At 46.2% G+C, this 13,562-nt stretch overlaps 1 protein-coding gene across 2 annotated transcripts in view; it reads left to right on the forward strand.

Moving 5' to 3' along the window:
- LOC111861424 (protein gooseberry) overlaps window positions 1–13,562 on the forward strand; it is a 48,393-nt gene that overhangs the window by 3,809 nt on the left and 31,022 nt on the right. For both annotated transcript variants that reach the window (XR_004512687.1, XM_023845966.2), the window contains exons 2-3: window positions 12,150–12,453; window positions 12,531–12,637. Coding sequence is in view for 1 of the 2 variants with exons in the window: in XM_023845966.2 (XP_023701734.1) it covers window positions 12,150–12,453; window positions 12,531–12,637 (411 nt within the window). In the remaining variant the exon portion in view is untranslated. The remainder of the gene's footprint in view (window positions 1–12,149; window positions 12,454–12,530; window positions 12,638–13,562) is intronic.

The following is a 13,562-nucleotide window of genomic DNA, read 5'->3' on the forward strand; positions in this document are numbered from 1 at the left end:
ACGCCGTGCAGTCCGACAGAGTTCACCGACGTTTCGGAGGAATTTATTGCTTCCTTTTGCAATGTCGAAAGTAAGCCAATCAAGAATAGGCTAAAGCAGTAGAGTTATATATGGCTCACTTGTCTTATTCTTCGTTCCTGAAGATGGAGACAGTATTTGCTTCCGAAGCATCGGCGAACTACTAGACTGCACGCATCCATTCCCAGACGACAGTAAGTTTTCGAAAAATGCCTCTAGAACACGCAGTTGACGAGCGCACTCGGCGCAAGGAATTAGGCCTTTGTCTGGCATTTAGGCACCGTGGCCAGGGAAGTGACGTTCTGCAATGAACCCATCCCTCACAATGAATAGACTTGTTCCTTGCGAGGCGGCATTCAAATTGACGTGAAGGGAAAACTACATTCATGAAGATTTTAAGCCTATATACAAATTGTTTGACAGGAAAGTGTAGTTCAAAATCTTATTGTAATAGAGCACTAACTAACTAATTTCGTGAAACTGAGTCATTCTTGAGAAGCTGCCAGTCACTCGGCAGTAATAGTGCAGGACACTAACTAATTTCGTGGAACTGAGTCCTTCTTGAGAAGCTGCCAGTCGCTCGGCAGTAATAGTGCAGGACACTAAAACATCAGAACAAATCTGATTTCAAAGCAGTTTCTTTACTTCACACGATTTTCTGGAACAATCCAAGCAAACATTTCCTACAGTTTTGCGCCTACGTCATAGGATCCAAGACAAAAGATTTCGGTACAGCATACAGTAGGTTCAAGAGTCTATTTTTAGCCTACTTTCCTTATTTTGGAAAAGGAAAGTAGGCTTATGCGATCGCTATGCTGTTTCTGTGTCTGTGTATACCCCCTAAAAAGTAAAGTAAAAAGTAAAGCTATCCCTGTACCAGGCCGTGAAGGCCCATAGGTTGTGAGACGTTGAGGGTCCCACATTATCTAGACAATCGGCTCACAGATGGCGGTAAGGTTGTCAGCCTTACGCGCCGGCAGCGCTTTACTCCCCAGGAAAATTATTTAATTAATTCCTGGTACTCATTTCTGTTAGAGGCTGAGTAAACCCCAGGGCCATAGTGCGGCTGGAAGGATTAGGTCAATTGAAAAAAAAATCTAATGACCTCATTGGGATTTGAACCCGCGACCTTCCGGCTTGTAGCACAGTGCCTCAACCAACTACATAAACTTCTAAATGCCTGAACCAATTTTTAAGAAACTTGGTATGTATATCACGGCACCTACTGAACGGCGTTCTTCACAAGTCTCTCCCATCCGTACGTGTGTTTATATATGTGAATTCCACTAACGTTGCCAAGCAACGGCTCGGTAAAAACGTTACCGCGCCAGCGAATATTCATGCAACGATAGAAGAAATGTTGGACGCGTCATTTTCTCTGAGGTCTGTGTCGTATCGAAAGGAAAGTAGACGAAATGTTCTTGCTAGAACTTCTTAAAATTATACGGAGGCCCGTATTTATACGCCATACTTGCGGAGCCCTTTTGCAGGCGGAAGGTTATCAAGAACGAGAGTCTTCGGTAACTTCTGCGTGTGTTCGGGAAACCGTTGCTGATTGTTCGAAGCCTTCGTTAGGTTTCGGAAGGCCATTGTTGTGGAGCGACTACGTTCATACAGCGCTTAGCGTCACTTTTGTTTAGTTGTCTCGAAAACACGTTTCGTTCTCTCTATGAGTTTCGTTTGAGCTGTTTTTCTCCCGGCGAACTGCGCCCTCCGGCCGGCATGTGAGCAGACTTCGTGTCAGTTGCTTTTGTCCGAGTTGGCAGAACAAAAACCGGAACACACTGACAAATTGCAGGAGACGTTTACGATATCAGATTTAATAAGAAAATTCGATCATTGATTCTTAAGACGTTTCAGGGGCTGAAAAGACGGAAGGAGCGAATTTAATGCGCCCCCCGCTGGGCTAGACATGCGCCCGAAATCGGAGAAACCCCTACCCAGTGGGGCTCACAGATCCGGCGAAGGGTGCCTACAGCTCCGGTACACAAGCAATTTCCGGCCCATCATGGCACCCGAACGTTCATCACCGTGTTCACAAGAGAACGTTGTTGGGCCATGCATCGAGCCTGATGGCTGCAGTCCTGCTTAATTAAAATCGTTTTCAATTTTGTTCTCAACTACACGTAGTTTTTCCAAGTTGTCTACCTCCTTCGGGTTTCCCTCGATATGAATTTTTCTTATCCCTCATGCGTGCCACATGCCCCGCCTATCCCATTCTTCTTGGCCCCATTACCCAAACAGTATTTACGAATTACAAAGTTCGTTTCTCCGTTCTGCTGTCTCGTCTTTCCTCTCGAGTTTAAATATTCGCATCAGCAACCTCTCCTCAAGCACTCCCGGTCTGTCTTCTGTCCTTAAAGTAAGAGACCAAGTTCACATAATGCAAAACTATGGGCAAAATTATGGTTTCGTATAGCTTAATCTTTACGTTTTTAGAGATAATGCGAGAAGGCAAAAGTTTCTGGACCGGACGGTAGCAAGCGTTGCCTGACTTCGCCTCTCTTGATTTCCTCCTGAATCAGGTTTTGATCTCTTACTGTCGTTGCCTAATGTTTCAAGTTGGCCACATTTTCAAAGGATCTGTTAGCTATTTCTTTGTCATGATTTTTCCCTGCATTTTGTGACAAGACAGCAACATGTACTTAGTTTTCTGTGAGTTTACTTCTAGACCAACCTCATTACTAGTGTCAGTTAAAGTTTGTGTGTTTCTCTTTATGGTATCTATATTATTATCCAGTAGATCCACATCATCAGCATAGACCAACAGCTGATGTGTCCTGTTTAGTTTCAGTCCCACCTGGTGTCCCTGGACCTTCCTAATTGCATATTCTAAAGCAAAGTTGAAAATCAGTAGCGATAAAGCATCTCCTTGTTTCAGACAATTCTGGATAGGAAAATTATCGGACAAATGTTTACTTATACGGACTTTACTATACGTTTCGTTTAAACACATTAGTCAGCCTAACTAGTTTCATGGGTACCCCAAACTCTATCAGAATACTGTACAATACTTCCCTCCTAACTGAATCAGAGGCTTTCTTGAAGTCTATGAATAGCTGATGCACTGTTTCACTGTACTCCCATTTTCTCTCCAGTATCTGACAAAATCAAAAGATCTGATCAGTATTTGATCTGTTACGTCGAAACCCACACTGATGGTCCCACATAATCTCATCTATATATGGAGAATATTAGATAAAATTGTTTATGAAGCCGATGGCAGTGATGTGACACTATGATTTGTGCGGCAACTTTTATACTCGTAACCTTCCTGTGAGCAGGCATGATAACAGACTCCTTTCACTGCTGGGGCACTTGTGTCTCGGTACCAAGAGAATGAATGAGTTTATGAATCTCAGACCATAATATTTTGGCTCCTGCTTGAATCAGATCTGCCGGAAATGTATTACTACGTGGCAATTTATATATTTACAACTTCGCAACAGCAATTTGAATGTCAAGAGGACTTAGCTGTATGTAATGTCATCTGCCTAACATCACTGTTCTTTGCATATTCAACAGCTGAGACAAGTATTGCTTCGAAATATTTTGGGAATGTGCAAGCAGATCACCATCTCATGCTTCACCAAGCAACGTCTGTTTACTGTGTTGGCAGTCACTTACAAATAACAATCACCGCTTGAGAACCTTTCCTCCTGTTCCTACTGTGCATAACAGCAGAAACACAAAATCGTTGCTTTGCTGAAGACTTCACTTTGCCTGACGGCGGCGGGAACGTTGGGCTGCGTCTCTGTCAGGAAGCTAACGAAGTCATCCTCGGCTTCCGAGCTCATACTGAATGGCGTTCCCTTTTCCAGAACGGGCACTTGCCCAACTGTGGGTGGAATCTTGCACTGCTTCGAGGCGCTGTACATTTTCCACCCCGCCTGCGTGTCACACCATTTCGAGAGGAGCCTAACTGATCCTGTCAAGATCCTGCAAACCCGCCCTTAGGGACCAGCGAAACGTACGGTGTAACGAACGGTTGGCAGTAGCACTCGCTCGCCAGATTAGTCCACTTTCCCCTGCGAGGTATGCCTGAAAATGTATATATTTCTGTTCTTAACGAACCTACGAATCAACCTGTTGACGGAGGTTAGGTCGACCTATGTAGAACGCATTTCCTGAACCTGATAGGTGGAACCAAGCAGTGGGAAAACGCATGGTAGGGAATGTGCTGTTCTGGCCAGTTCACGCTCTGTGTGGCAAGGCAAACTCTGATAACCTCAGGGAACAGACATAAGAGTTCTGTGCTGTTAAGTCGGCCGGAACGCGAAACTCTTGATGTGGTGTCAGGCACGGATTCCCTTCCCCGGAGCAATTGATACAGCAATTAGAGCAAATTAAACGAGTGTTGGGGGGGCAATATTTCACACTTGTGACGGAGCCGGGAACATATGCTGCCTGCCCCTCGACCAGCAGATGGGCTCCTGCTTACTGCAACAACCGCCTAAGGAACTGGAGATTTGTGGCCGTGGGTTGGCCGACCCAGGCAGACCAGAGCGGCCTCCTGTCCAGTGGGTAGGGGGTTCATTCCCCGGGAGTGAAGCGGTGCGCGGTGACGCTAGCCAATCAGTTGCATGTACTACCCAGGTTAACAATTTGTGGAGTTATACCTCCACTCTCGCATACATATCCATGGAAAGGGAACAGACGGCTTTTCATCAACACCCAAAGCTACGAGCCTGCACTAAGTGTTGGCTGCAACATTCAATCTCATTATTAACAACCGTTAAGTCCGTTAACAAGTAAATTTTCCCTGTACTTGAAGACGTATGGCGGAGTGGAAGTATAGTTCCACCAATCTTATCGTTAGTAGTAGACGCAGTGAGTGATCAGGTTCAGGCTCCAGCCGCTACACCCCCAGGACCCACTACACAGGAGGCTGGCTGGTTTTCGGGACCGGTCTGGACGCTGTGAAGATTATGGTCTCTTGTCCACGCGGGGAATCGAACTCGGTTTCCTCGGACGTCTACCCCACAGCGCACTCACTACATTAACTGTGTTATCCACACTCCATATGTATTTTTGGTTCGAGTCAAGATGGGCAAGTTTAAAAAATATATAATTAATCAATGTAATGATAATTTTTTGTAGAACGAAGTGTGTTATTAGCACCCCTGAGTGTGACCGCTCAGTTGGCGGTAACCCCCCCCCCAGCCAGCACTCTGCAAGTGCGCAGCGAGCCGCAACACTGTGCGCTGCTGCTGGACTTCCATCGCCACCATACGCCCTTATCTCCACACCCGCGTCCTTCCGTGCAGCAAAGCAGTACAGGACACAACCAAACGATTACTCCTAGTGAGCTCGAAGCACGTGAGCCAACTCAGTCCAAGCCGTGACTTTAACAGGCGTCAGAAGATAACTGGCAGCCTGTCCCTTGCGAAGTCCGAACTTAGCACGACTCACAAGGTAATGCTAATTTTCAGGCAGAATTCATTTATCAGGAAGTGAATTCTGAGATTCGTAAACTCATTCATTCTTTTGGTACTGAGACACAAGTGCCCCAGCAGTGAAAGGAGTCTGTTATCATGCCTGCTCACAGGAAGGTTACGAGTATAAAAGTTGCCGCACAAATCATAGTGACACATCACTGCTGTCAACTTCATACAAAATGTTTGTCTAATATTCTTGTCTGAAAGTTAAGTCCATATATAGATGAAATTATTGGGGATCATCAGTGTGGGGTTCGACGTAACAGATCAACTGCAGATCACGTGCTTCGCTTCCGTCAGATACTGGAGAGAAAATGGGAGTACAGTGAGACAGTGCATCAGCTATTCGTAGACTTCAAGAGAGGGAGGGAAGTATTGTGCAATATTCTGATAGAGTTTGGGGTACCCATGAAACTAGTTAGGCTGATTAAAATGTGTGTAAACGAAACGTATAGTAAAGTCCGTATAGGTAAACATTTGTCTGGCATGTTTCCTACTTTTCAAATTTGCATTGGCATGTGCCATAAGGAAGGTCCAGGGAAAACCAGGTGGGACTGAAATTAAATGGGACGCATCAGCTGCTGGTCTGTGCTGATGTGACTCTACTGGGAGACAACAGAGATGCCGTAAAGAACACTTGACGCTGGTAAGGAGGTTGGTCTGGAAGTAAACGCAAAGAAAGCCAAGGATATGTTGCTGTCACGTCATCAGAACGCATGGCATGAACATAGCTAACAGGTCCTTCGGAAATGTAGTAAAGTTCGAATGTTTGGGAACGACGGTAACAAATAAAATTTGCATTAAGCTGCAGACAATGGAATTATGACCACGAAGTTATGAGGCACGAGATGGGACGGCCATGTAACACGAATAGAAAGAAAAGAAATGTACACAAAATTTTGGCAGGAAAACCTGAAGGACAGAACATATTTGGAAGACCTAGTCGTTGTTGGAAAAGTGGTATTAATATTCATTTGAATGGAACAGGAGCGGAGGATGAGGACTGAGTTCACCAGACAAGACAGGAACCAGTGAAGGGCTTTTGTGAAGATGGTGATGAACGTTCAGATTCCCCTAAAATGTTCGGAATTTCTTTGCTAGCTGAGCAACTGTTGGGTTGTCGAGAAGGAATCGGTTGGCCAGGAGTCAACATTATGCTGACTGCGGTCAGAGCACATCCACAGTTATAAGCTGTCTAGGAGTAAGGATTCCAACATGGTCGCCATGACTGACTCTAGGCAGTAGGGCCCAGCTGTATATTCCAGAGTTCCCCCGCTTCCCTGGGGAACTGACACATGCTCGTAACAGACCTTGTGCCCTTCTGAAGCAAGCAGTAGCATGACATTTGTACCGATCCTAGCAGATACTGCCATACACGCCATAACGCCTATGCGTGCTACATGTCCTCCGTGCAGTTCGTCTTGCACCATATGGCTACTCTGGAACGGGAACAGAGCGATGAAGGGGAGGAGAACGGGGACACTAAGAGAAAGCTAAGAAGACAAAACTAAAGAAAAGGCGAATAATGAAAACGGACAAAGCGCACACAGGCGCTGGTTGCAGAGAGGTAAAGCCAGCACTGGCCAATACGTTGCTGGAGCTACATAAATTGTTCGGTCACACTACATATAGACTATGCCCTTCCCAACTTTCTCTACACAGGTGGCACATTTCGCTGTAGACTTGCCATTTTTAGCCCCCCCCCCTCGCCCGCAATTATCCGAAAACATGCGTAGACTTTATGTCGAGAGATATACATCCAAACTGATCCACTATTAGTCGACTGCATAGCAAGCGTCAAAACTGCTCCCACACAATAAAGTATTAAATATTAATTACTTATTAGCAAAACTGTGCACGATTTTAGTGCATGAAACTTGGCGTACAGCATTGCTACAACAATCTACGCTAACCAACTAGCTCCATGGAGCTGAGCCCTTCTTGAGGAGTTGCCAATTGTTGTGCAGCTACTCAAGAATTTCCCAGCATTTTATGGAACCCAAAAGCTTATTTCTGTGTTCGCCAGTTCCTGTTCTGAGTCAGAATCGTACGGTCCATACCACCCCATCCTATCTCTCTAAGATCCACTTTAATATTATATACCCGCCTACAACTTGGTCTTCCTAGTGGTTTCTTTCCTTGTGTCTTCCCACCAATATCCTATATGCATTCCTCTTCTCCCCCATTCGCCCTACATGCCCTGCCTATTTCGTCTTCCTTGGATTTACCTTTCTAATTATACTTGGAGAATAGTACAAGTTACGAAGCTCCTTCATGCAGTTTTCTCCAACCCCCTGTCACTTCATCTCTCTTCGGTCCAAATATTCTCCTCAACACCCTGTTCTCAGACACCCACAATATATGTTCCTCCCTTAATGTGACACCAAGTTTTACACCCATACAGAACCACAGGCAAAATTGTACTTTTTTATATTCTAGTTTTTACGTTTTCAGACAGTAGACGAGAAGGCAAAAGATTTTGGACTGAATGGTAGCAAGCGTTACGTGAATTGAGTCTCCTCTTAATTTGATCGTGAATCAAATTTTGATTTTTTACTATCGTTTCCAAATTTCTGAACTTGGCCACATTTTCAAAGGATCTGTTAGCTGTCTTTATGTCATGATTTTTCCCTTCATTTTGGTGACGGGACAGCAACATGTACTTAGTTTTCTGTGTGTTTACTTCTAGACCAACCTCCTTACAAACGTGAATTAAAGTCCTGTGTGTTGGTCTTTATGGTATCTACATTATCACCTAGTAGATTCACATCATCGGCATAGACTAACAGCTGATGTGTCCCGTTTAATTTAAGTCCCACCTGGTTTCCCTGGACCTTCCTAATTGCATATTCTAAAGCAAAGTTGAAAAGGAGTGGCGATAAAGCGTCTCCTTGTTTTAGACCATTGTGGATAGGAAATTTATTAGACAAATGTTTACCTACACGGACTTTACCATAAGTTTCTTTTAAACACATTTTAATCAGCCTAACTAGTTTCATGGGTACACCAAACTCTATGAGAATACTGCACAATACTACCCACCTAACTGGATGAGAGGCTTTCTTGAAGTCTACGAATAGCTGATGTACTGTCTCACTGTACTCCCATTTTTTCCAGTACCTGACGAATGCAAAAGTTCTGTTATGTCGAAACCCACACTGATGATGGACCTACATACTGAACGTATCGGATGTTCGGAAAGCTACTCCGAAATTGTAAGGGCATGCGTTCTCTAAATCCCTACAGCTCACTCAGCTGAAGTTTAGCTGAGAAGGCTACTGTCGCGTCACGCGGAGCGTGAAGTTTGGTGATCGCGGAGGACAAGTGGACGGGAAGGCGAGGTCACAACTTTGACTACAGCTCTCTCTTCCCGCACCTACCGCAAAGTTCTCCGCGTTGCCCTTTTTATTCTGAAAGGGTCCAAGGTTTGTCCTCACGACGGTGAGTGCTTAGGCTGGGATGTGAAACCGTGTACTTTGGTGGCGAGGTATCACTGTTCCACAGGAACCTGCGTGCTCATTACTGAAATGCGGGCGCGTATGAAAATGACTTTTAGATGCATTCGGAGGCTCAATGCAATGATTCATTTAGGGTTCTTTAACAGTTTTCAATTAAATTAAATTAAATTAAATTGCGGTTGTGTGTCCTCCCCTTCATCGCTCAATCCTAGGAGTACGGTTCGTCTGAAACGTCCCTGAGGCCAAGTAATAACTTCAGTCAGGAAGAAGACTGTCGTGAGCTTAAGGAGACCTCCGGTAGGGTGATCTTGGTTCTCAATGTATGTTCAAAATATATACAAAATAGTATTCTGGGACGGAACGCCGTGTAGTTGGGTAGAAGTCACCGCTCTGAAACCTCAAATACAGCAAGGTCTGGTAATTCTGTAATAAAGATTTAGCGGTATATGTCAATGTCTGATGAAGACGCCATCAGCACAGAAGTTCCTATAATATTCAAAGTACATCTGCAAGCCACTGCTTCTGGAGAAAACACCCCTACTCAGGGTAACCTCTCGAACGCGAGGCTAGGCTATTAGCGCTACACAAACTGCTCGGTCTGCCTGTGATGCCGCGTGGTCGGACAGCAATTCAGGGTAGTTTCGCAGGAAAGTAGTGCCTGCAGACAAACAGGAACAGAGCGGGAAGGTTCCTCCGAAACACATGTAAACCTGCACGGCGCGCTTAAACAGGAACAGAGCGGGAAGGTTCCTCCGAAAACATGTAAACCTGCACGGCGCGGTTTCATTCTTGTCAACTGCACCGACCGACCGACCGACCGACCGACCGACCGATCCAACTTCATTAACTAAAGCACCGTGACGACTCTAAGCACCCATATAAATCGAGCTTCTTCATAAGCGGCGTGACTCGGTCCACCGCAGCAGAACCGCGATCGAACGGCAATTCTTGTCATGCAGGAAGGAAACAAAACTAAGTGAGCACGTGTATGAGCGCGCAACTGACAGATGAACAAGCTGACAGTTGTTACCATGTGATGTCCTGCCGAGGACCAAGAAGCAGCACCGTCTCCTTCAGGCCCCTTGGCACACGCAAACTGAGCTTCGAGGCGACACGCCATAACGAAGCAGCAAGTGTATTGGGGGGGGGGGTCACATATTGATATATTTTTTCTGTTAATTCCCTTCACTCTTCATTTGTGTTTCTTTATTAGTTGTTAATTTATTCACCTGCTTCATGTTCACTTACTGATTTATTTGCCCGCTCATTTCCTTGCATGTATTTGAGCGCACGCTCTATATTGTATCCATTCCTTTATTTTCAAATGTGTTAATTTATTTATTTACGTATTTACGACTTCGTTTATTTGATTTATTACCTACTTACATATTTATTTGGTAAAATACATTTACTGTACTTTGTATTTATTTATTTACATGTTTACTTAATTATTCGATTTTCATTCACTTTATTTGTATTATTTATATATTTACCTATTTATGTGACTAATTAATTTTTTGTTCCTTATTTATTCAGGCGCACTTATGTATTCGTGTGTTTGCTTTGCACTTATCTGTTTACCGAACGAGAGTGTGGCAGGGCCGGAGCTTGCCAGCAGCGCTGCAGTGCGCCATGAAACATCTGAACGCGAGTGTGAATAGACACGAACACTCTTTACGTGTGAGATTTTAGGTTCTCAGGACGGTAACTATGCTGGGATGTAATGCCGTACATTCTGGTATATCTTATTATCGCAGTCCTTGCCGTCAATTCTATTTCTTCGCGCTTACTGCGATGGGGACAACATGTCCCTCCGTTAATATTTGCCAGACCATACGGCATCACATCCCTGAAGACAGCAGTCTGTGCAACAGACTTCGGCTTCCTCTGTCTGTCCAGTCTGTGCACACAGGCACATGGGGTGAAACCCCACGGGACTCGCAACTCTAGGGACAAGCGAGTTAAGTACGCAAACGATTCTTAATTTCTGAAGCACCATCAAACAATTTCGCCCGCATAACTGCTGTATAGTTAATGTACAACGCGCGCAAGCCCACAGCGCAGGCAATTTCGCAGTGCTCTTCCGCGTTAGGGCGATTCATGCAACAATGTACACTTTTAATATAATTCTCATCATCCTCATGATCATTAGCAAAGCAGCCCTTTCCGAGCCTCAGCCTTCCGTAGAAGATCCTGCCAGATTGCTTCCGGGTTTCACTCCTCTGGGTTTCGCAACAATAATATTTTTACAGAGCAAAATCGTCAGCCTTGGGCCCAACCCCCAACCTGGAAGACCAGGTGTCTGTATTTGTGCCCCCACTGACAGGGTGGCCCAGTTATACCCCCACGCACCGAGGTCCCTTTTCGTCCCCTTCTCTGACTCACAGGGCTACGCTGGAGGTATTCTTACCCGCCTCCACACGGGAATTTATTAATTTTTAGGCATGCTTAAATAACAGAGCTACCAGAGTCATCATCTGAGAACCTGTACACTCTATTCGAATTATTCATCATAAAAACAGTCAAAACACTTTTCTGAAGACTTCCCACTTGCCCAACTGTGGGTGGAACCAACAGCAAGCCGTTCTGCTACCTGCTTCAAGTCGGTTCACTTTCAACGGCGTTATACCCCGCAGCTCTTCTATATTTCAGCGAATTCCCGCTTGGTGTTGTGACACATTTCTGTGTACTCAGATGGCGTCGCTCTGTGCAGTCACTGGCCTGACCGCACAGACAAATCATGTTCTAGGTCGGACACTGCGGAATTAGCCTCCACGTTTACCCACTACTTCAGGTCTTCTGCGGCCACTAAGCGAAATACTGCAACTTGTTGTTTACCCACACCATATCGAGCAGGTTAGTGTGGCAGTCAACCTTCGGGGTCGTAATCGAGAGCTTTCGTGATTAATATTTTCGTGGATTTTTTACAATCCCAGGCAAATTCGGGAAAGAAGCTTGATTACTTCATGATGGCTTCTTTGCACATGAGCTCCACACAGCTACCGACGGCGTCGTGAAACAACCCAAAGAAAGAACGCGGACGGGCAACAGCGAGGAGCCGCCACTATGCGCTAGGACAGGAAGTAACTGCCTTCCTCAGGTTGTTTAGCACGGCAGACGAATCATTCGGCCGACCCGGGAACCTCAGCTACGGTACGAAGCCTCCTCATGTCAGATCTGTCGTCCAATTCCTAACTGCCTCTCGAATTACAGCACTCTGTGACATCTACCGCAGGTCAGGGCCGAGTGAACCAGCTGGGCGGCGTCTTCATCAACGGGCGTCCTCTGCCGAACCACATCCGCCTCAAGATCGTGGAGATGGCCGCCGCGGGCGTGCGTCCTTGCGTCATCTCCAGACAGCTGAGGGTGTCTCACGGCTGCGTCTCCAAGATCCTGAACCGATACCAGGAGACGGGCAGCATTCGGCCCGGGGTGATTGGGGGCAGCAAACCGCGAGTCGCCACCCCCGAGGTGGAGCAGCGGATCGAGGAGTACAAGAAGGAGAACCCGGGCATCTTCAGCTGGGAGATCCGGGACAGGTGAGTTGCGAGTCAGCTCGTAGCGCGGCTGCGGGCAGCCCGAACAATTGGACCGACACGTTCTCTTACTGTTCAAGGCTCATCAAAGACGGGCTCTGTGACCGCAGCAACGCTCCGTCCGTCAGTGCCATCTCGCGGCTGCTGAGGGGACGGGACGGTGACGATGACAAGAAACTGAGTGACGGTGAGTACCCGGGCCCACTGGCCTGCATTTCGCGTTGCCATCTTCAAGGTTAGTGTCTTGAGAGGGTTGGGAGGTCCTGTGAGTGTAAGATGAAGCTGCAGAGGAACGGGCTGCTATCCTCATACAGGCGCTGGAGGACTCGCTCCTCCGAAACGTTTTCCATCGTCCTTTGTGAATAACCACGGGACCGCTCCCTGTAGAACAGCGCCATCTGCCAGATATACATGAGGGCTCCCCACCACAGACACTAACCCTGAACATGGAAACCGCAATGTTTATCGAAAAATGGGCAAACTGTCATCCTTCTAAATGGCGCCTTCCCGTATACAGTAAGCTGGGGCCTCCGTGTCTGGCCTGGTTCCTACGCGACCATAATCGGGTCTCTGCAACACAACGCTCTCTCTTCAGCCACAAAGATGTTCGCGAGCATGTCTCTCATCACCCGCACACACACCTACATTCCGGCGTTCTTTGCAGTCGCAACTTTCGCAAAGAAACGGGTTCCTGGGGTCTCGCGAAGTCTCAAAATAATTAGACCATAATGACCGCTAAATATTGATATTGCTACATTATTATTATTGCTATTAACTTGCATGAGCCCCCCTTGAAGACGAAACCCCTTGTCATATATTCACCTGAATACTGGCGTGTTCGCCAGGGACAGTCAGGTTGAAGTTAGAGAGTAGCCTAAATGTGACTTAGATCAACGCACAGGCTGAGATCTCACTCCTGCAAGTACGCGGAAAATGTGTCTTGGCGTCCTGTTGCACTTGGTATCAGAAGTTATTTTAAATTTTGTTTATCGTCCACCGTGCAACAATGTCAGGATTTCAAATTAAATGTTTTTAGAATCCGTCACTGCACTACACGTTTCGGCCTACTCGGCCATCATCAGGCGCGCCGAAATTGCGGGGGGGGGGGGGGC

Source organism: Cryptotermes secundus, unplaced genomic scaffold, assembly GCF_002891405.2.
Source record: "Cryptotermes secundus unplaced genomic scaffold, Csec_1.0 scaffold693, whole genome shotgun sequence".
Classification (NCBI taxonomy): Eukaryota; Metazoa; Arthropoda; class Insecta; order Blattodea; family Kalotermitidae; genus Cryptotermes; species Cryptotermes secundus.